At 40.4% G+C, this 22246-nt stretch overlaps 2 protein-coding genes across 6 annotated transcripts in view; one reads left to right on the forward strand and one right to left on the reverse strand.

Moving 5' to 3' along the window:
• The window catches only part of P2RX6 (purinergic receptor P2X 6), a 45686-nt gene extending 38635 nt beyond the window's left edge, over positions 1-7051 (reverse strand). The window contains exon 1 of one of the 2 annotated variants that reach the window (XM_075178562.1): positions 6954-7051. In XM_075178562.1, coding sequence (XP_075034663.1) covers positions 6954-6978 — 25 coding nt within the window. In that variant the 5' untranslated portion in view covers positions 6979-7051. Of the gene's footprint in view, positions 1-6448; positions 6557-6953 lie in introns of those variants that run through there. The other variant, XM_075178561.1, reaches the window with a different exon arrangement.
• Positions 7052-7690: 639 nt separating this feature from the next.
• SLC35E4 (solute carrier family 35 member E4) lies at positions 7691-20851 on the forward strand. 4 transcript variants are annotated; one of them, XM_075178567.1, is made up of 4 exons: positions 7691-7908; positions 8014-8248; positions 8590-9213; positions 17517-20851. In XM_075178567.1, the coding sequence occupies exons 3-4, from the start codon at positions 8616-8618 to the stop codon at positions 17954-17956; spliced, it is 1038 nt and encodes a 345-aa protein (XP_075034668.1). In that variant the 5' UTR covers positions 7691-7908; positions 8014-8248; positions 8590-8615; the 3' UTR covers positions 17957-20851. The 4 variants fall into 4 exon arrangements, with proteins under 4 accessions (XP_075034668.1, XP_075034667.1, XP_075034664.1 ...); XM_075178566.1 differs by having other exon boundaries at positions 7693-7908; positions 7997-8248; positions 8393-9213; XM_075178563.1 differs by having other exon boundaries at positions 7693-7908; positions 8393-9213.
• Positions 20852-22246: the final 1395 nt, after the last annotated feature.

The following is a 22246-nucleotide window of genomic DNA, read 5'->3' on the forward strand; positions in this document are numbered from 1 at the left end:
CTAATTTGTTTGAAATGGCTCAGCAGGCTGATTCAATCTTATCATGTATGACCAGTTTTAGGCTGGGTGCACACTACAAGCTTCTCAGCCAATTATCAGGCCAATCAGATAATAAACTACTGATTGGCCCGATATCACAGTAGTGTGTATTGTACCCTGCAACGAAGAACAATTATTGTTCCAAAGCATTTCATATTGTAGAAAGAGGATTTTAAAGGGAACTAAAATTATTTTTCAATGAAGGAACGATGGTGTGTGTGCACTCTACAGAATTGGAACGACAATTTAGGGTGTTTGACATCACCTGTCACTCTCCTGCGGCTGCAGGTCCTAAGACACATGCTGCACACAAGACGGATATATAACAAAGGCAATTCCAGCATGCAATGCCTTGATGACCCTAATAGGTCATAGGGCTAAAAACACTAGTACTACAAAGTCACAGTACGTACAGTATGTACATTAGCTACAGGGGTTGTGCCTGCGGCCAAGTTATTACGTATAGGTCTGTCCCACTAATAACTGTGGTTGAGGGTGATGTGGTTTATGATAGAAGGTAGCTCGGCAGAGAGTTAAGTGTTAGGACAAGGATTTGGGATGAATTGGCCTCTGGTGGTCTCTCACTGTACCCTGCAGTGCACTACCAAGATTTAGCTGGACTGCTGATGTTTAATTGAGCTGTTAACATGTACTGAATTCACTAATGAGGACAAATGTCAATACTTAATAAAACTGAGTTATGTGGGACTGAGTCTCTGCTACAAAGCCACATCATCCATTATGCAAGGTCTAAATACCTGGCCAATACCCAGTAAAAGTACATACCTTACCAACTGAGATTACCAATTGCTGATGAGGGGGAAACCAGGTCTTGTGTGTTCATGAATGAGGCAAAAATAGAGAGAATGTATGGAAATTGTCCCTGTAAGTGCCAGATATATGTAAACTCTGGCGTGAGCCATTGACAGCGCTGTCAGTTCTGCACAACCAGCCCAGCTGTTATCAAAGGCCTGAACGTTCCAGGTGTTGTGTCAGTATTGGCACAGAGGAGGTGCCACTCTGCCAGCTGTTTTGTCAACATTGCTTCAGTAGCTTTTAAGTGCCGTGGTGCAGGGCCATCTTAACAACATTATGGGCCCCCGGGCAAAGCAGTGCACCGGGGCCCCTAGATATAGATATAGATATATAGATGTATACAGATACAGATATAGATATATAGAGATAGATAGATGTACTTGCTCAGTGACCCTTGTAGGTTTTTTTTGCAGGTTTTTTTCTTTTGCAGGATTATTTATTCTCATTAAATCCGTGCCTATGGGGCCCCCTTGCAGCTGCCCATCGTGCCCAATGGAAAAGATGGCCCTGCCGTGGTGTCCATCAGAATGACAGATACAATCCAAAGTGGCAGTACCTGTGGCAATGACAAAAGTTGGAGCCCGGATAAGCAACCACCTGTATTTTTTGGGAGGACTCTAAATGTAATTAAAGTGCTGTGTTATTTAATTGCTGAGGGAGAAGACAGAACAGAGAGTTACAGATATCTGTACGAAGTTACATATTACCTTCTTCCTGCTGCAACCAACTAGAACACAAGAAAAGAAAGAAAACCTAGTACATCGCCAAATATAATTATTATACTGATTAATTCTGTGTTCCCGACACATAACTAATACCGCAAACTCATTCTTTAGGGCTGCACACAACTTGCTGGATAGGTGTCCCTGGTTCAAGGCTCGGTGACATGTCTCATTCATGATCTCTGATAGACGTGTCACACATCGTTAACAGGTGCTCTCACAGTGACATCACTGACACTATGCTACTTCAGCTGATGGTTATGACAGATGAAGAGCACAGATCTAAAGCTAAATCATGTATAGTGTTTACACATCAATCGGCATGGGACTTTTTTTTTCATGTTGTTGGTAAAATTGCTATAAATATTGTATCATTAGAGTTTTCCTGTAGTGTGCACCCAGTCTTAGCCAAAACCATTGGATCTGCCAATAAATGCTTACTTGTGTTATACAATGGGACAGAAATGCACTGATTGTTCCATAGTGTATAACTGAAGGTTTTAAACCATGCCTCTTTTTATTGCATCAAAGATACAACCCTTCTACCATGCCAATCACGATGTTCTTGTTTGTTTTAATTATATCTATACATTATACATTATAACTATAAAATGTTTTATAATATTCTGTATATACCATGGTGATTCTTTTTTAAGTCTTTATTTAATAAAGATAATATACAGATATATAACAGTAGAATACCACAAAAAAATAAACAAGAACATATTGTCCAGTTTTTTTTCAAGGATGTATCCTGTATATTAGTACTGTAACATAAAATAAATGACTTTAAGAAACCTTCAGATGTAAAGAGGTCATGGTCGTCTTTATCATTATGATGATATGAAAATGGGGAGAAGAAAAAAAATGGTAAGATAAGCTGGGGTAGAGTCTGTACATAAAATAAAGAAAATCTTGGAAAAGAGAATACCGACAAAATAAATCATACTGGTTGTAGTTAATTTTTTGATTGAGGATCAAGTCTGGAGTTGGAGAGGCTGAGGGCTAGATTTACTAACCTGCGGGTTTGAAAAAGTGGAGATGTTGCCTATAGCAACCAATCAGATTCTAGCTGTCATTTTGTAGAAAGTACTACATAAATGAAAGCTAGAATCTGATTGGTTGCTATAGGCAACATCCCCACTTTTTCAAACCTGCAGCTTAGTAAATCTAGCCCTAAAATGAATATCTAGTGGTCTCTAGGGACTGGTGCCTCAAACATGGAATTAAGTATATTATGGATCTTATCCCAAAAGGCAGCTCCAACAGATATAATAGATTTTTCCCCTGTGTTCCCTGCCAAGAAGCAGAATGAGCCATATTATACATCTTTCATAGTATACCTGGGATATAGTACTATCTATATTACAACTTGTATGTTGTTTCTTTAATCAAGGTGGAAATTTGAACAGGGTGCTGTTCCCATTGTCATCTCCTCCCAACCATCCTCATGAAGAGGTGGACCATGATCTCTTTCCCTTCTCTTCCATGAGAGGAGAATAAGTTATCTATTAAAATAATATATATATAGATTATATAATAGCCTTGTGTGTAAGGGACTTAAGACGCATGTTCAAAGGGAGTGGGCTCAAGTAGGGCTTGTGATAGAAGACTGAGAGAGGGAAATGTATAACTTGAATACTATACAATCTTGAGTGGCAGAGAAAGGGACATTTGACGTATAGTTGGGAAGTTTGATTGTGTTGTGAAGAATCATTTGCTTGCATCAAGCATAGTACCTTGAGGCATTCCTTTGCTTCTCATGGGGTAGAAACAACATGCAATTATCATGTAGGAATTACAGCTTATAGGGCAAATCCTATTGATAACAAATGTGGTGGGTGTCACGAATCACCCTACGAGTTGAGTTATCAGACTGTTGTTGACGAGAGCTTCACCTTTCCCCCTTTCCCATAGAACCAGATATGTTCGCCGGTACTCATTTGTCCTCAGGACTTATTCTCGAGTAGTGATATCTCAACTCCGGTAGGTAGGCACCACAGAGGACTTGACAGTTGGATGCTGAGCAGAGATCCTCCTGGACCAGATAAAGCAGGAACACTGAGTAGTAACAGGATGCAGTACCAACCTCCACCAGTATTACAGATTGGCAGTGTGGAGTAGAGGATGGTGTAGTACTAGCTGTGGCCTGTGTGAGATGGAGCTAGAGACCAGCACAGTGTCAGGAAAATGCCGGAGCAAGATTGAGCAGTAAATCTGTACTGTGAAACACTGCAGACACAGGTGAGTCTGATGGAGCAAATAGCTGGCACCTCGATCCTGCGGATGGGAGGAGATCTCTCAGATGATAAGGCAGAGTCCGAATCCAAGTAGAAGTCAGAGCCACAAGCAAACAAGCAAGGTCAGTATCCAGGCAGAGGTCAGGGTCACAAGCAAACAAGCAAGGTCAGTATCCAGGCAGAGGTCACAACAGGTATCAATCAGGAAACTGGCAGACTTTTCACAGAACCAGGAACACAGAGAAGCAAGCGTGTGAACACTATAACCGGCAAAGGCAGAGTGAAGCTGACAGGTATTTAAACCAGTAGTAGCCAATCAGGGCAGGTGTCAGATAGAGCTGCAGGTGAGAGGAGTTCAGGTGATCACACTCAGGCTGGAAATAACACTGCAGCAGCCAAAAAGAAAACAGCAGTTACCTGCTGTTCCTAACAGTGGGACTGTAAGATTTGCAGATAAGGTCGATGAGTTCTTAGTTTTGCAGTAGTGATTTTGAAGTGTAATATGCGAATTGTATTGTGATGACATAAGTTGCTCTTCCTATGGTAGTAGTCTACAATATCCCACAGAGGGCCATCGGGTTATGTCCTAACCAATAACTAGTCTCTCGACTGGTGTCTCAAATGTAAACTCTCAAATGAGAGCTATAGTGGTCTTGTATAGTTTCTGATAAGCCTATCATCTGAATATTACTCCGTTTTGCTCCATTTTTTGGTCTAAATTAGCTTACATTTCTAGTAAGTCTGTTATAAATTACTCTTTCTGAATGTCTAGGATGGCTCCAGCCCTGACCTGTGCCCTATATGACCTTGCTGAATATGTACTGTCGCTACATTCTGGTTCCTGACCCCGGTTTATTTGACCTTGCATATGCCTACTGATTCTGTATGGTTACTGCTCATCTATTTCCGACCCTGTTCATTTTAAACTTGTCTTCCCTGCTTTTTATCTATCATGTTCTCTGCAACGAGTAATAAATAATATCTCAGTGCAGAAGTCCTATGAGCAAAAGAGTGCTTGGTGCGCTGAAAAGCACAAGTAACCTGATTTATTGGTGTTCACAATAGAGTATGTCTGACGTTACATCTTTCACTCTTACTTCCTTAATGAATGTAATTTGTAGATATACCATATTCAATGGTTGTCTATGCTTAAATTTCACAAGCAATGCAGCATCAGATAGGTAACTAAACAGAAACTGTAATGTACAGATAAGTTATCAGAGTGTTGCAGCAAAACCCTTGTGAGAAAACCGTTGGTCACTATCTTAGTCAGCACCTGAGTTATCTCATTCATATCAGTTTTGTTTTATTCGGATTTGGTTCCCACATAATGGTAGCAGTTTGATAGTTCAGCAGCCTGTGCAGGTGGCTTTACCATCTCAAGGTGGGGTATTCAATTGTCCGCGAGGTTTTTTTTTTTCCCCGGAGTGTTACAAACAAAAAAAAATCTCCCGCCGGTTTTTAACTGCAATATCGACCGTTTTTAGTTAGCGCAGCACGAAAACTCGTGTAATATAATTGAAGAAGAGGGAACTCTGCCCTCTGCACGTTAAACATTGTGTTTGCAAGTTTTTTAGGGGAGTGAAGGGGAGTTTTAAGGCGGTCATGTATAACACCAAAAAAGGTTTTGCATACATTTTCATACATTAGATTGCATTACACATTGATAATATCCACATTACAGTACTTTCTTTAGCATATTTTTTAATTTAACTATGTTTTAGCATAGAATCATCTATACCAAGTCAAAACACATTACTACATTCATTTTTGTACCAAAAACATATATAAATGTAATTAATTTGTGATTTATTTATTTATTTTTATGTTTATTTTTTCAAAAAAATCAACTTTTACATGTTAGGCATTAGTGATAAACATAAGTTTAACCTTTTTTCACATTATTACATGATTTCAAATACTTTTCAGAGGTTTTATATTTTTAGCACACCCCAAAGAGGTGCGAGATAAAACAGCATATTTGCCTGTTTAACGCGCTGCGTTAAAAAAAACAATTGAATAGCTTTTAACACGGGTCCCTCTCGTGCAGTGGCGGATCCAGTGGCGGATCGCCCCCCCTAGCAAGGGCTTGCTGCCGGCGGCTGCACACTGTGCAGGTCCGTTCAGCAGTGACAGTGTGATGCCCGGCTGCTCTGATTGTGTTTTAAACACAATCAGAGCAGCGGGGCAGCACACTGTCACTGCCGAGCGGACCTGCACATACTGTGCAGCCGCCGGCAGCCTTAGAAATTAGAAAGGGGGCGGGGCCTAAATCGCCCCCCCTAAAATCGCCCGGGGTATAGCAATAGTCTGGATCCGCCCCTGCTCTCGTGCACCCTATACTTTCAATAGACCTTCTACTGGACCACAATAGGACCGTTTCATGAAAAAAAACTGAGTGTTAAAAATGGAATTGAATCAAGGGTAAAGTTAACCCACTCGAAAATTATAAAAAACAGACAACGCAGTCCAAAAACAAAAACTCGCTGACAATTGAATACCCCCCTGTGTGTCTCCATTTCAGCCCACAGTGAACATGGGCCCCCTAACTGCTATATTTTGTAGTGTTCCTTTAATTAATATACCTTCTTCCCTACTAGTTCCTAAAACAAACAGGCAGTCTCTACTCACCAATGACGGCTGACCTGATCCCGGCTGGGAACAACAGTACTAGGCAGTTACTTCTATGCTCAAACATACTGCTTGCAGAGATTTCTATTACATTAATTAGAATGAATTAAAATACAGATACTTTTAACATCAATCCCCTCTTATATTTCCAAATTTCCATATTCATAAACAAATGTTAATCATAGGACAAACACAATGATACAGACAAAGATAGGTGTCACTATGATAAAATGTATTCTTTTAATTTAGTACTGAGGGTAATATGTAGCCCTCATGAAGGTTAGAGGGTTGCACCATTCAACATTCAACCCCTGAAGTGCATCAGGTCTCCCATCCCTGCTCTTATACCTTTAATGCATTTATTTGATCTCAAATTAATAATGTCCTGCCCTCAGCTTCCACCGAAGCCACTTATTTTGTGTGTGTGTGTGTGTGTGTGTGTACATACATACATACATACACACACACACACACACATATTATAGGCCTCAATCACTAGGCTTACAGCATCCTCTGGTCAGCGTCACCATGACAACAGATTATGTCCCTTGGCAACAGAAGGCCGTGTTGTGTGGTCCAGCTGACTGACTACGCCTATGGACATAAGAGAACCAATAGTGACACTGACAGGGTGACACCCTCCACCCTTCAGCTACGACTATCCCAGCGTCACTTCCCTCCTCCATTCAGTATTGAGCATGTGATGATGATGGACAGACTGACGTGCAGAGCCCGGCACTGCACAGTGTGATACAGTGTATATTATACAGTGTAATACAGGGCTCAGCACCACTGTGCTCACTGTGTTCTGTACAATATTCTTACTCTATACAGCACCGTGCAATACTGGTATTGTAGATACTACAGATATACAAGCAGAAATTAATGTCAATTCAGATGTAGGAATCTCTACCTCGATCATTAACGTCATGATTACTGACACGTCAGTATGGAGCTGTGTGTAAGCCAGCACTGGTTCCTATTAATGTTAATGTATCTTTCTGATCTGCAATAACATTCACAACCCAGTGATAATAACGCACCCACTTTGCTGTCATGTTGGCTATTTGCTAGATTGTAAAGATATTTTTGGTGTACTATTAGTGGTCAGTATGTATTAGATGTGTAATATTAGTGGTCAGTATGTATTAGATGTGTAATATTAGTGGTCAGTATGTATTAGATGTGTAATATTAGTGGTCAGTATGTATTAGATGAAACCTGATTCTGGGAAGTGTTTACTTTTCCAGGTCATGGGGGTCTAAATTTGGAAAGCTGACATTTAAGGACGGGATGTGCAGGGGGAGGTAGCCTTGCTGTGCCAGTCCTTTGCATTTTCTCCTCAATTACGCCCCAGCTTGTTGTTCTTTAAAGGAATATGCAGGAAAGGAGGCACACATTAGTCACCCTGCTCATGAATCACAAGCACAGACAGACGACATAGCTGCTATGTTCTAGTAGTGAGTATTTTGTTGCTATGAGACAGTAACTAATAAAAAGATTATTGTGTGTGTAGAGTTGTGTTCAGCATTGAATGATCTGCTACAGTCTTCTCTCTCTCGCAGACAGGAGCCGTGCTGCTGGTGGATCCATAGCTAAGGGATTGGGAAGGAGGAGTTAAGGATCATTGCTCACATCATTAACAGCAGCTCAGATGTTTACATACATATAACACTGTGACATGTCTGCTGTTCAGCTGATGAGTCGGACTATTGCATTGTGCTAGCCTGAGAGGACGTGTGAAGGTGAACAATGGCTGAACCAGTGCTTGTCTAAAGCTCTAATCTATAGAACAATGAGGTAGGTGTCTTCTTGGTTATCCAGGACAGGCAGTGTGGTTGTGTGTGTGTGATATTGAGTCTGTGTGTTTGAAAAGCTCAGATGTCTTTGTATTAATAGCTCACATGTCTGCTAGCTAATGTTTATATTTTAAATTTAATATAGCAGACTTCTTCAAGAACACTTATATGTGAAAAACTGATATTACAGTAAAAGTCATACGTAAGTGAAGGAAAGTGAACAAGCCAATGTGGCATTTTAAGAAAACCCCCAGGAATGATTTCAGTTGTGCTGTGAACATGTATATCAGACAGTGAAAGAAATCTAACAGAGAATATTGCCAAAAAACCCCATGTGTTTAGCACCCAGCAGGAAAGATGAGGTTGAAATGGAATCTTCTGATAGAGCGTCTCCTACTTCTATCAAACACCCCAAGCCAGAACAGTCACCCCAGGAAAGAGGAACAACCAAACTGTACCTAATCGCTGCAGTGCTCACCTGGCTAGTAACAGGTACAACCATCTCTAGTCTTAACAAATGGATATTTGCAGTTTACAACTTCAGGTACCCCTTGTTGCTGTCGTCGCTTCACATGCTCACTGCTATCCTGTTGGACTATCCCATTCTCAGGTTTGGATTGGTACATGTAAACACTGAGGAAGAACAGACCCTGACTACCAGTGCTCGTATGAAAGTGTTCCTCCTGAGTTTGACATTCTGCTCCAGCATTGCCTTTGGGAATCTTGGACTCAGCTGTGTTCAGCTCTCTTTTGCACAGATGATTTACACAACAACACCTATTTTCACCTTGGCTCTTTCTAAGCTCTTCCTGGGCACCAAGCACCATGTCCTTAAGTACACTGCCATGATACCTATATGTCTGGGAGCTTGCTTTAGTATTATCGGTGAGGTGCAGTACGATCAGACAGGATGCATCTACATCTTTGCATCAACGTTTCTCAGGGGACTGAAATCCATACAACAGAGTAAGTAACTTCACCAATGAAGGCAGATAACACACTGTGTGCTTATTACTCAAGTCAAATGTGTATTGCAATATGATAGTAGTATTCACTTGTAATAAGGTAGCAGTATGATAGTAGTATTCACTTGTACTAAGGTAGCAGTATGATAGTAGTATTCACTTGTAATAAGGTAGCAGTATGAATGCAGTATTCACTTGTAATAGGGTAGCAGTATGATAGCAGTATTCACTTGTAATAAGGTAGCAGTATGATAGTTGTATTCACTTGTAATAATGTAGCAGTATGATAGTTGTATTCACTTGTAATAAGGTAGCAGTATGATAGCAGTATTCACTTGTAATAATGTAGCAGTATGATAGTTGTATTCACTTGTAATAAGGTAGCATTTTGCCAAACATAGGGTTATACCACTTAGATCTAAACTGTTTTTTTTTACTACAACTCAGTTTTCTTATGCACCTGAGATTACCAGAATTTGTAAAAATAGAGTTTTACAATTGTTTTACTGTAGTTTGATTGCAAAAGGAAGAAGTGACTAGTAGGTTTCATGCATTGCGTAAGCTTCTGCATGGTGTTAGATTCTCTGTTTAAAATAAAAGGGAGCCCTAGTCAAAGTAAAAGTAAGTAATTGCACGCTGGATTTAAATTTATTGTAATGTATGAATCCTGAAACCAAAATATTCAAGGTAATCACAAACTATATTTTCACAAATCTGCAGGTGCAGGGAAAATGAACAGACAATATAAAATAGTTGAAGATTATGACGTAATAAGAGTTATGTTGTAGAAAAAAGTCACACAGTAAATATGAGACCTTGATCTTCACCTATGACAGTAATAAGTCTAACATCAGACATTAGGAAACACTAATATTCCAGAAATTTAGGACATCCCAGTTTATTACACAGGTGATTTAATCCCCATTTTGACTCACCATTCAAGCAGGATAACATCTTGTCCCTTTAGTGGTTCATCTCGGCTCGTTAAATAACCAGAGAAATACAGAGGTGGAAGAGTTGTACCATCCCATCTTGTGACTCACTCGATAAGTGCAATAATAAGTGGATAATCGGCTAATTAAATAGGAGCAGAGAGATATAATTTATGCATTGACTCTCACACTGACCGCTCGTTCAAAAGTCGGGTCAGTGTGTGCAGTGACACGATGGTCGAAAGTCTGCCCAAATGGACGATTGTCGCCTCATTTGGTTGGTCGTACCGTTTAATATTTTCGTTCCAATCTCGTTTCCGCTGTATAGTGTGTATAAACTTCCGACCGATCCACAACAGTGAGTACGAAATTACAGTCATTGCTCACGACAACATGGCTGTAAAAAGTCGCTAAAGGGACGTCCGCTCTTCCCTTTATCGTCCTAAACAAGGCTAGTGTATATGCAGTCCATGGACCGAGCGATCGTATGTAAAATCGTTTGGCATAAAAAGTTAGTCGAAATTTCTGTAGTGTGTACCTAGCTTAAGATATACTATAATTAGGGCTTGACTACTTATTGACCACGTAGTATGTTGTATGATCTGAGCCTTGTTTTCACATTACTTTTTTAGCAATTATTCTGCTAGTTTACATCCTGCTGTGACCTCTCCCTATTACTACATTATTTTTCTATTATATCCTACACTTTCTTCTTTTCACTCCTAGCTACTAACTTCTTCCACCCTACCTGCTCCTTCTAGGCGGAATTTTACCAGTTTATATTTGTCTGACAAACCAAAAGACAAACATTACACAATCGCAGTTATGTAACAACTGCTGACCATCAGTAAGGGCTCATACACATGTGTTTAAGTTAAGCATGCAAAGCATGTTTAATGCATGTCAACAAAGGTTAACACTGGTAAACATTCTCTAACACAAGGGCTTCAGAAATGATAGAAGTGACTGGACCTGTACACCCACACACTGACTGGACCGGTACACCTGCACACTGACTGGACCGGTACACCCACACACTGACTGGACCGGTACACCCGCACACTGACTGGACCGGTACACCCGCACACTGACTGGACCGGTACACCCGCACACTGACTGGACCGGTACACCCGCACACTGACTGGACCGGTACACCCGCACACTGACTGGACCGGTACACCCGCACACTGACTGGACCGGTACACCTGCACAGTGACTGGACCGGTACACCTGCACAGTGACTGGACCGGTACACCCGCACACTGACTGGACCGGTACACCTGCACAGTGACTGGACCGGTACACCTGCACACTGACTGGACCGGTACACCTGCACACTGACTGGACCGGTACACCCGCACACTGACTGGACCGGTACACCCGCACACTGACTGGACCGGTACACCTGCACACTGACTGGACCGGTAAACCTGCACACTGACTGGACCGGTACACCCGCACACTGACTTTAGTAACAGTTATTCACATGGCACATACATATTTCACAGTGCTTCACAGAGAGTAATTTAAGCATTCACGTCAGTGCCTGCTCCAGTGGAGCTTACAATTTATATTCCCTACCACATGGACACACACACACTAAGGCATACTTACCAACCTTTGGTAAGTTAATTCTGGGAGATCCCAGGCAGGGGAGCGTGGTTGGAGGGTGGGAGGGGCGGGGTGCGGTAGTTCGTGCCATTCTGGCTCTGCCCCCTGTGACAAAAATGCAGTTTTTGTCGCGGGGCCAAAATGACGAGATTCACCTCGAATTGCGTCATTTTGAGGAGCAAGATGCCATATAAGGTATATTTGCCTGCTCTCCCGGGAGCCCGGGAGACCTACCCGAATTTTGGGAGTTGGCAAGCATGCACTAAGGTTAATCTCATTAGAAGCCAATTAACCTACCAGTATGTGTTTGGAGGAAACCGGAGCACCCGGAGTAAACCCATGCAAGCACGGGAAGAACATACAAATTCCACACAGATAGGACTGTGGTTGGAATTGAACCCACCACCCCAGCGCTGTGAGGTAACAATGCTCTTTTTGGCAAGTGTTTGTGTGGCGTCATTTGCTGTTGCCCACAGTGTGATAATCGCTAACGCTGACTAATATGTAATAGAGATCTATAGAAATGCTCATTTAGTTCCTGTGAAAGGACTATAGCATACTATGTTGCAGCACAGCTTTGAGTGACGTTATCCTCTGCGCCCGCCTCTCTCCCCCCTTCAATGCCCTTCACTGGCTCGCTCAGTTCCCCTCATGCGGATTGAGTCCCCCTTTCTCGTAGGGCAGTGGCTCGTACTTGGATCCTGCAACATTCGACGCCTTCAACCCCAATTAGTTAGGTTATGGGGTATATTATACTAAAAGTTAGTGAATAGTCGAGCTCCTGTAGGCTTTAGGAATAATTGCAAGAAATATAAAAAAAGATCAAATACTTTTCTAAATTTAACCATACAATAAGACAATTAAGTCATAAAACTATACTGTATATCATTCATATTGTCCTCTTACCTTTGGCACAGACATTGTAACACTTCAACTCATGACTGTAATTTCATTATAAATGATGAAATATCTGGCAAGGGTTTCAGGAATGTAAAACAGGGTGGCATTGTATGTCTGTATACACAGACATATTCCTATGCTGTATTTAGGGAAATGCCTGAGGAAATGTACAAAGTATATTTATTACATTTGAACCAAGCTTAACAGGTTTAGATTTTGTAACGTTGCAAAATGCTTGAGCTAAGCAATGTCTAACTGAAAAAAGTGACAGTATATAATTGTGTGTATTGCATACTTACCTACTTTCTTCAGCTCTCTTCCGGGAGCCAGCCAGTGGAGGGGGCGTGAGGGGGCGGGGCGGCCAAAATCGCGTCATTTAGGCCCCGCCCCCTGTGACGTCATGACGCAAATTGCGTCATTTGACAGCGGGGGGCGGGGCTAAACGCCGCGATTCATCGGGAATCGCGGCGTTTGGGATCTAATTCTGCCCACTTCACTAGGAAGTGGGGCACTTCCTAGTGAAGTGGGCAGAATTCGGGAGATTGCCACACTCGCCCGGGAGTCCGGGAGACTCTCGCAAAATGCGGGAGTCTCCCGGACATTCCGGGAGAGTTGGCAAGTATGGTGTATTGTATTTACACTGATGACAAACTTCTCCCAACCCCATTCTAGCATAAAACCTGTAGGAATATATATTATATGTAATATAATATAATTTGCATCTAGTGATCACTTCACGACATAGTAAATAGTAATGATGTGCTGTATGTCACAGCAACCAATCAGAATCATCTTTATTCAATCTACTGCAGTATGATTACTTCCTACAGGCTACAGCACTTGCATTCTACACTAGCTTGTGCAGGTTTGTGCTAGAAGATGGCATCTTGTACAAGGTAGCACGGTGGTCAAAGTGGCAGGTAATATGTAATATGTAATATGGAATGTAAGCAAATAAAACGTGATAGGTTTACAATTACTAAAGTAGCAGTATGGCATACCACTGTGTACACCCCTTCCTTGACCACTGTGTCTCTGACTATATGCTGAAATTTGGAAGTGAATAATTTTAGGCAGTAGGCTGTATGGCATACTACCACATACCAGCCCACACTGTATGTGTGTGTGTGTGTATATATATATATATATATATATATATATATATATATTTGTGTGTGTATATATCTAGAATATAAATGTCTAGTGGCGTGTGTTAGTCTGTCTGTGTGTGGAAAAAATAAAACCAAGCTACGAAAATCCGCGTTATTGCGATACCGTATTACCGCCGGTACTGCGCATTTTCCGCGGTAACCCGCGTTACCGCGGATCGGATCGGAATTGAATATGCCCCTTAGTGTGTGTGGAAAAAAAAATTCAGAAAGGGCTGAAATTTGGTATACTAAGATGGTTTTAATTTGTTAATTTAATTTGTTAATTGTTAAAAGTGTTTATAAATATTTTAAAAAAATATATAGATATTTCTTGAAGGAGAAGTGACAGTTGGGAGTGGTTGGTGGTTGCCGGGGGTGACAGTGGGGAGTGGTTGGTGGTTGCTGGGGGTGACAGTTGGGAGTGGTTGGTGGTTGCCAGGGGTGACAGTGGGGAGTGGTTGGTGGTTGCCGGGGGTGACAGTTGGGAGTGGTTGGTGGTTGCTGGGGGTGACAGTTGGGAGTGGTTGGTGGTTGCCAGGGGTGACAGTGGGGAGTGGTTGGTGGTTGCCGGGGGTGACAGAGCGAGAGGAGTGTGATACTCAGGACCGCTGAGAGAGATCCCTGTGTCTGGATAGACATCTGGATAGATGTGGCGATGAAAATGAAGGATGAGGTGATGGAGAAGAATGATGAGGTGGTGACATGTGGACAAAACCACGTTAAAAAAGGGCGCTTACGTTGGGAAGCTTGATTTGACTAGAATGCATGAGTATCATGCACGGGTTAACTTGTATGTATATATATATATATATATATATATATATATATATATATATATATATATATAATGCAGTGCTTTTGTCACTTTAGCTCTAGCAGAGGTCTCAGCAAGTGTGGTTTAACTTGAGTTAATAACTGGAAACATCGCTCACTCCCATCAATTAGTAATATAAATATAGGTTTATCTTCATTTGCTTGGAGACGGTGGTAAAATCTAACCAGCATGACACATTGTTGTAAAATGTACCAATATGCTTTATTATGTACTTTAGTTGCTCAACGGATATTTTCCTTTGAAAAACTGACATTTAGGTGACATACTGTAAGCCTACCCTGTTGTTCTGCTGTTATGCTAAGATCATATATAAGAAACACCCTGGAAAAGATTTTCCACTACACTCTCCAGACTCCATAAGGACACAGCTGGACTTTTTAGGAAACATATTTGTTGTAAGAACATTTGTGTAGTCTTTGTGTATCTGTTATTTGTACAAATGTTTCTGGGGTAAATGTATCAAGCTGAGAGTTTTCCAGCGGGTTTGAAAAACCAATCAGATTCTAGCTATCATTTATTTAGTACATTCTACAAAATGAAAGCCAGAATCTAATTGGTTGCTATAGGCAACATCTCCACTTTTCAAACCCGCCGGAAAACTCTCAGTTTGATACATTTACCCCTCTGTGTTAACTCAAATGCTTGTTGCACATTTTGGGCCCCATTGTCAGTAATGACAGTGGCTATAATAAGTATTTAACGCCTTTTGGCATTTTTCACATTTTATTTTCTTATTTTATGAAAATTTACTTTTTTGAGAACTTTACCCACTCAACACAAAATACTCTGTAATGTGAAAGAATTTTTTTTTAAAAAAACTTTTTATAGTTACTGTACATCCATATATATATATATACGTGTGTACAGTGTTGTACCAAGGGGAGGCACTTAAAGTGTTGTCTACCTTCAGATAATTTATCCTATCTGCTTGCCCATGTCTTCCTGCATCCTTTACTAAATGCATCAAAGGTTATTTGGAAAACTGCGGGACCCAGGTGCAGATGACATTTTGTGACACTTACTGCAGTGCACCCTATTTCACACGAAAAACATGTCAAGCATCTATCTAATTATATGCATTATCTTTCTTTCTTCAGTCACTATAACCATGTATTTACATCATAAGGAGATCATGCTTATTTCTGTTCCCCTGGGATAATACCCAGCTCTGAGTTTGTTAGTTTTATCCAGAGAGCAGCTTTGTGTCATATTGTAGGGCATCAATCACCATCATCACCATTTATTTATATAGCGCCACTAATTCCGCAATAATAAAGAACTCTGATAATATAAAGACATGAATGAAAAGCATGAGATGCTAGAAAATGCTCTGTAGGTGGGGGGCCCCTCTTGCAAGCCTAGACACATGCGAACACCTCTACAAAGTTTCAATTACAGGATAATATAAAACAGAACTTGCTATATGTCCCGTCATATGGCATCAAAAGAGATCACTAAGACCAGACACTTTGTTTTGATCCAGGGTGTCGCAGTGAATATAAGCCAAGCCTAACTTGTTGTTTGCAAGTAACCTTAAGGCCACACGCCCTCTGGCATTTTATTTGTGTTTTTAGAGTTAATAAAAATGCATATCAAATGCTTATCTGTTTTTAATAGTATTTTAGAGACCGCCTATACTTCCTGATGTGTTTAAAAATATACATTTAAAAAAATATGACAAGTAGTGGTCCGAAAAATGCAATGGAATACATCTAAAAATGCCAACAGTAATGGTTACAGAAACGCGTATCTAGCAGCATAAGAATTTTAAGTAGGCAAAAATATTTTTGCTAAAGAGTTTCTCTTTTCTTTTTTAATACTAATTACTGAAGGCATCACAAGTGACGGTTACAGTCACAAAGTAGAAACAGATATACAACCAGAAATAGAGATCAGTCTTTTCAAACATACAGGTATTCCTCACTTAACGACCTAGTTCCGTTCCAACGACCAGGTCGTTAAGCGAATTGGTCGCTAAGTGAGTACAGTACTGTATACATATGCATGGCAATAAAAAAATCAGCATGTGCATATGCAGTTTTATATTCCTCCCTTTAGTAAAAAGATATTATGTTTAGTTAATGTCCTTGCAGTATTACTTCAGAACCAAGTGCTTTCAAGTACTGTAGAGCTAACTTACCGCACGATGGAGACTGCAAGGGTATCAGGTGCGTCTTGTCTTGTCTTCTTCAGCTCAGAAAGAAACTATGTGGGTACTACGGGCGTGGTTACGTCCCGTCGCAAGGGCACAGCTCATTAATTTCCCCTATTGCTGAGCGGTGGAGCCGGACGTAACAACGGGTCGCAAGTCCGAATGGTCGCTAAATAGGTCGGTCGTTAAGTGAGGAATACCTTGTATATACAAACAAAAGATGGCAATGCAAATTGTACAGAGTTTGTCTTTAATAAAGTTTGCAAGCCTTTAAAACATCAATCTACCGATTAATTTGTTACAATGATTCACGGGAAACAATGTAAATAACTCCCTCAATACATGTGAATAAGAAGATTTTGAAGAGATGTTTGTGAAACATAAAAACAGATCAAGTTGGTGACATGGACAGCACCAGTCATAAAACATAAACCTGCTTTCATGCAAGTACCAAATACTGTAAAATAATCTTTAGGAATTGAGAACCACTTTTTTTTTTTAATTCTTCTGAGGGCTAAATTCACAAAAAGTGTTGGAAATCTCCATCGTGATTGTGGGCACTAAGAAAACCTATGAACTTGCGTGGTGTGTTTTAGTCATTTGGTAAATGTAGCTCGTCCTCTTAATCAGACAATGACACGTTGTACTTAGTCACATATGTTCTGGCTGTATATGATTGCTGACATAATCATTTGGAATGAACAATTCCATTATATTTTTCAGGTTTACTTCTGAAAGAGGAGAACATCCATTCAGTCACCCTGCTGTACCTGATGTCCATCCCCAGCTTCTGTATCCTGCTTGTGGCTGCGGTGCTGCTGGAGAGGGGGGTGGTATGGGAGAGCCCCCCTGACTGTGACAATAGGCTGTGGCTCTTCATTCTCCTCAGCTGCTTGGGATCTGTCCTGTATAACCTTGCAAGCTTCTGTGTCATCACCCTGACCTCTGCTGTCACCATACACGTACTAGGCAATCTGAATGTGGTTGGGAATCTAGTTCTATCCAGAGTCCTCTTTGGAAGCCATCTGACCGTGCTTAGTTACATGGGCATCGCTCTCACTTTGGCAGGAATGTTTATGTATCACAACTGTGATTTTATAGCCAGATATATTGGCTCTAGACGATCTCTCCATACCACAGAAAGACGTATGAAGTCTGAGTGACCAATATCTGCTACGAGGTGAAATAATAAGCAGTATAATGAGGGCACTGCAGAATGTTCATATATTTGTATTTGCTGAGTGATTCAACATGAAGACAAGTGCTGGGGAATTAATGAAGCCTTCAATGTCACATTTGTATAGGAAAATGACTATTCTGGAGTCAGAACACAAGAAGAATGCCTTGGTGACTGAATGTTTCTTTGAAGAAACAATATATTAATATCATTATAGCTCCTCTTAGTTCTCTCTGGTTTTTCAAAGGATAATATATTTTCTTATCTGTACTTCTTACAATGGTCTTCACTGCCGCAAACCATGTAACTATACTGGAAAAACAGCCAACAAACATAAACTAGCTGACTGCTACGGTGACCAGGATTTAATCTCTGTCTTGTCATCAGTAGAAAATGTAATGGTGTCATTTATGTGGTAATAATGAGTTGTCTTAATGTCCACTATATCAATATACCATACTCCTAACGCTCAGTAAGGCCTTGTAATCCCCATGGGGGCTATGAATACTGTCATTACATTATACTATAGCTCAAGAAAAAGCACAATACAAAATTAAACATAGCTCCTGTTCTAATATGAGCCTTGTAGCTATGCTATGTCTCAATTCATGCACTAAAACAATACTTTAATTGGTAAGTGTTGCTGGAGATTGAAGAACGTTCACAGTACAGAGCTCCCATGCCAGCCGGACCATGGGGTAAATTTATCAAGCTGTAGGTTTGCCGATAGCAACCAATCAGATTCTACCTATTATTTATTTAGTACATTATAGAAAATAACAGCTAGAATCTGATTGGTTGCTATAGGCAACATCTCCACTTTTCAGACCTGCAGCTTAATAAATTTACCCCCATGATTCAATTTTCAATGCCCATATCTTAAGCCAGTGCACGATATATATACATCTCATCATGCAAGCATAGGTGGATGTATGACATTGGTTAAATCCACTTGATGTGCTCCATAAGAAGATTACATAATATAACATAATAGTTTCGGACTGGGGAGCCCCCAGATACACGTGCCCAGTGTTGGGTCAAGAATAACATTATATGAAGCATACTTTTTCTGGTAGACTGAATAACATTGAGGTATACAATTTACAATTAGTCTGAGCAAACAATAAATTTCTATATCTCCATAAAAATACATGGTGAGCTGTATACATACCTGAGAGTGGGAAGTACTGAGTGGTGCTCCCCATAGGTCAGCAGAATGAACAGTCGGTTCCAGGTAAATGTCAAAGTCCCATTTTCTTACCTTGCGTCACTTTGTCACAGTGGTCTATATATTGCTGGCTTTCTCATCCAGGTACAAACTTTAAGAACTGTGATTATTCTCTATATAAAAAGACATTTGTATATTTTGTGATTTAGTGTCCTGGTGGAATTGAAGTTATTGTAGAGTAGTTTTATCTAATCAGTATTATCGTACTTAGTGCCACAGTTCATGGCAAGTCATCAAATTTACTGTCTTCTCTATTATGCAGTAAGTGTCTTATTCATCATACACAGTCATGTAACTTTGTCTGAAAATACATATTATACATATATGTCTTTACGAAAATATATTTTGATAGCCATGTTAGTTATGTTCATTATTTTACATTTGGAAAGGCAGTACAGGTATGAGGGCTCTTACCTGGAAAATTGTTATACAGAAAGTTCCAAAAATAATAAGGGAACAAATAATTGCTGCTCTTTTGTGATTTTGTTACACACAGACATGATTATCAAGTGTCTCTATGAGTTACTATGAGGAGCTCTGCTAAACACTTTTATAAAGGAAGAAACTGCCACAGGCAGCATGTGGTAAGACATGATCATTTCTAAATGTCTCCAAATTTAGATTTGGTGAAAAAGCAAGTTCCAAGCAATACTAATACATGTCATTCTTGTATATTCAATTATCATTGTGTAGAATTTCCCTGTCCAAAGTTGCATCATAACCGCTCTCGGAATGTATTTCAGTAAACAGCTAAATGTAAGACTAAATTATCTTACATTATTGTCTGCTTTTACACATAGAGTGTTACATTGGACTACAATACACAACATAAAGACAAATTGGGAACACGTCACATTTGTTGACAGTTAATGGGATGAATGTAGAAATAAAAAGCATTTACTATAAAAGCGCTCTAATTCCTTCACAAAGCTCTGTGCCCATGAGCGAGCAGAGGTGCTGGAGGTGCAGCTACACATTCTTCAGCATTCTCACAAGGTGGGTGCTTGCTTCCCTTATTGCAGCTAAATGCAGGAAGCTGATTGGCCAGGGGCTGCTCCTGTGATGTCACAGCAGCAGGTAGAGCCAATTAGAGAGGTGAGAGAGCCAGCAATCAGCGGCTATAAGAGAACAGTCAGACATAACATGCAGTTAACCTGTAATAATCGGGGAATGTTCTTAGTCCCAGGTTTCTGCTCGTCATGGACAATAGCTAGTGGTGCAGCACTTTGTAAGACCTTGACATCTTTGCTTTTCGTAATTCGGTAATTCATAGAAGTCAAGTAGCTGAAAGAAAGGCCTTGGTGTGGTTTCTGTTGATGTTCATGTCAAGCCAATCCCCTGCTAAATTACACTCCTTAGCTATAGCAACAATCTCACCTGCAGATTTCATAATCACTACATCGTTTTCATTTGTGTTTTGAGAAGATTCTGCTATTCAGAAATGTATACGGCTGATACATCTACATACACAGATGCTTAGTTTAACAAAAATGCATTAACTCCCAAAGCACAAGATACTATCTTAGAGTCACCAGGTGTGCAACTTCTAAAGTACATGGTAAATGAAGTAACCATCATCACCTACCATAGCTTTGTTACCGTGTATGTCTTATTTAAGGTCTAAAAATGAATAAATTAATACAAATGTTTTTACTTACTGGTTGAAGTGTGATTTTTGGTGGTATTTTTATTGTTTCATAATATAAAAATATTTACACCATATATGTAAATATACTTTTATTTCTATTTTTAATATTTCATACAAAGTCCATCTCAACCAACTTATAACCTGTAGGGCTTCCAACCATGGATCTCCATCAATTCACTGGATACTCCCCAATGTCAGGACAATAATTGCTGGGCACCAGCTCTGGAGAATTTTGATTCTAGATGAGTGGGCAGCAAAATAATTGAACAAGCTGTGGGACACTTGTTCAGTCAACTTTTATGACACCCAACGACAGCCGATCCACTCTGTATCAGCAGGGGAAGCAGTATACCGTTGCACACAGTATTGCAAACCCTGAGTCCCAGAGGCAGGACCCTGACATTTTTACTAGTTTTGACAGCAGGATTTTGTTTCAAAAAAATTAAATACAAACCTAGGGGTATATTTACCTAACTGCGGGTATGAAAAAGTGGAGATGTTGCCTATAGCAACCAATCAGATTTTAGTTAATTAGTTAATTCTAGAAAATGACAGCTAGAATCTGATTGGTTGCTATAGGAAACATCTCCACTTTTACCAACCCACAGTTTAGTAAATATACTCTCTAGAGTTTCTCTTGAAGCATGTATCATGCAGGAGGGCGTGGAGGTGTGCAAATTAGGCTAATTTCCAATTAACTGTTATGAATTACAGCATATTTGTGCTATTTTCACCTTGTTAGTTTGTACGTAAACCTCCCCATGGATAGTAGTTCACTGCGGGAGGGAAGGACACTACTGCGGGACCCCGTCTATTATCCATACTCACTGGCTTTCCCAGAATGTCCATGAGCCTTCAAAGATAGTGGATGATTGCCTGGACGCCTGAGTCACAATCTTCCTGAAGCCAGGTGAACAGAGAAGTGGTGGCCGGAACTCAGTGTAGTTACATGATCTACGTCATCACACTCCTCCCTCAGCACCATAATAAAATTAGTGTTTGTGAGCTGCTGTGGGTGTTGTATTATGACACAAGCCACATCATCAAGTCCATCCATCTCCAACTTCATAGAGTTACCCTTCCTATCTCCCAAAGGGGAGTTCTGAAAAGTCAGCAATTACCTCATGATCATCCTTAGAACCATGTCCTGAGTCCTACAGGGGCTAGAGCAGTAGAACCACTGGGCAAAATTTAAACAATTGCAAAGGGAAATGTCTGCTGACAGAAGCAATTTAATTAGGTGCACCTTTCAGTGCACAATTTTGTTGACATCTGTTTCAATGGTGGCCGGCAGGAATCTGATAATATCTATGTGCGTCAGCGATTGTGGGGTAAGGGAATGTGTCTTTGGAGGTGGGGTGACTTTTTGAGTTCTTTTAAAAACTTCTGTGTATTAGCTC

The sequence above is a fragment of the Mixophyes fleayi genome, chromosome 1 (assembly GCF_038048845.1).
Source record: "Mixophyes fleayi isolate aMixFle1 chromosome 1, aMixFle1.hap1, whole genome shotgun sequence".
NCBI classification, from domain to species: Eukaryota; Metazoa; Chordata; class Amphibia; order Anura; family Limnodynastidae; genus Mixophyes; species Mixophyes fleayi.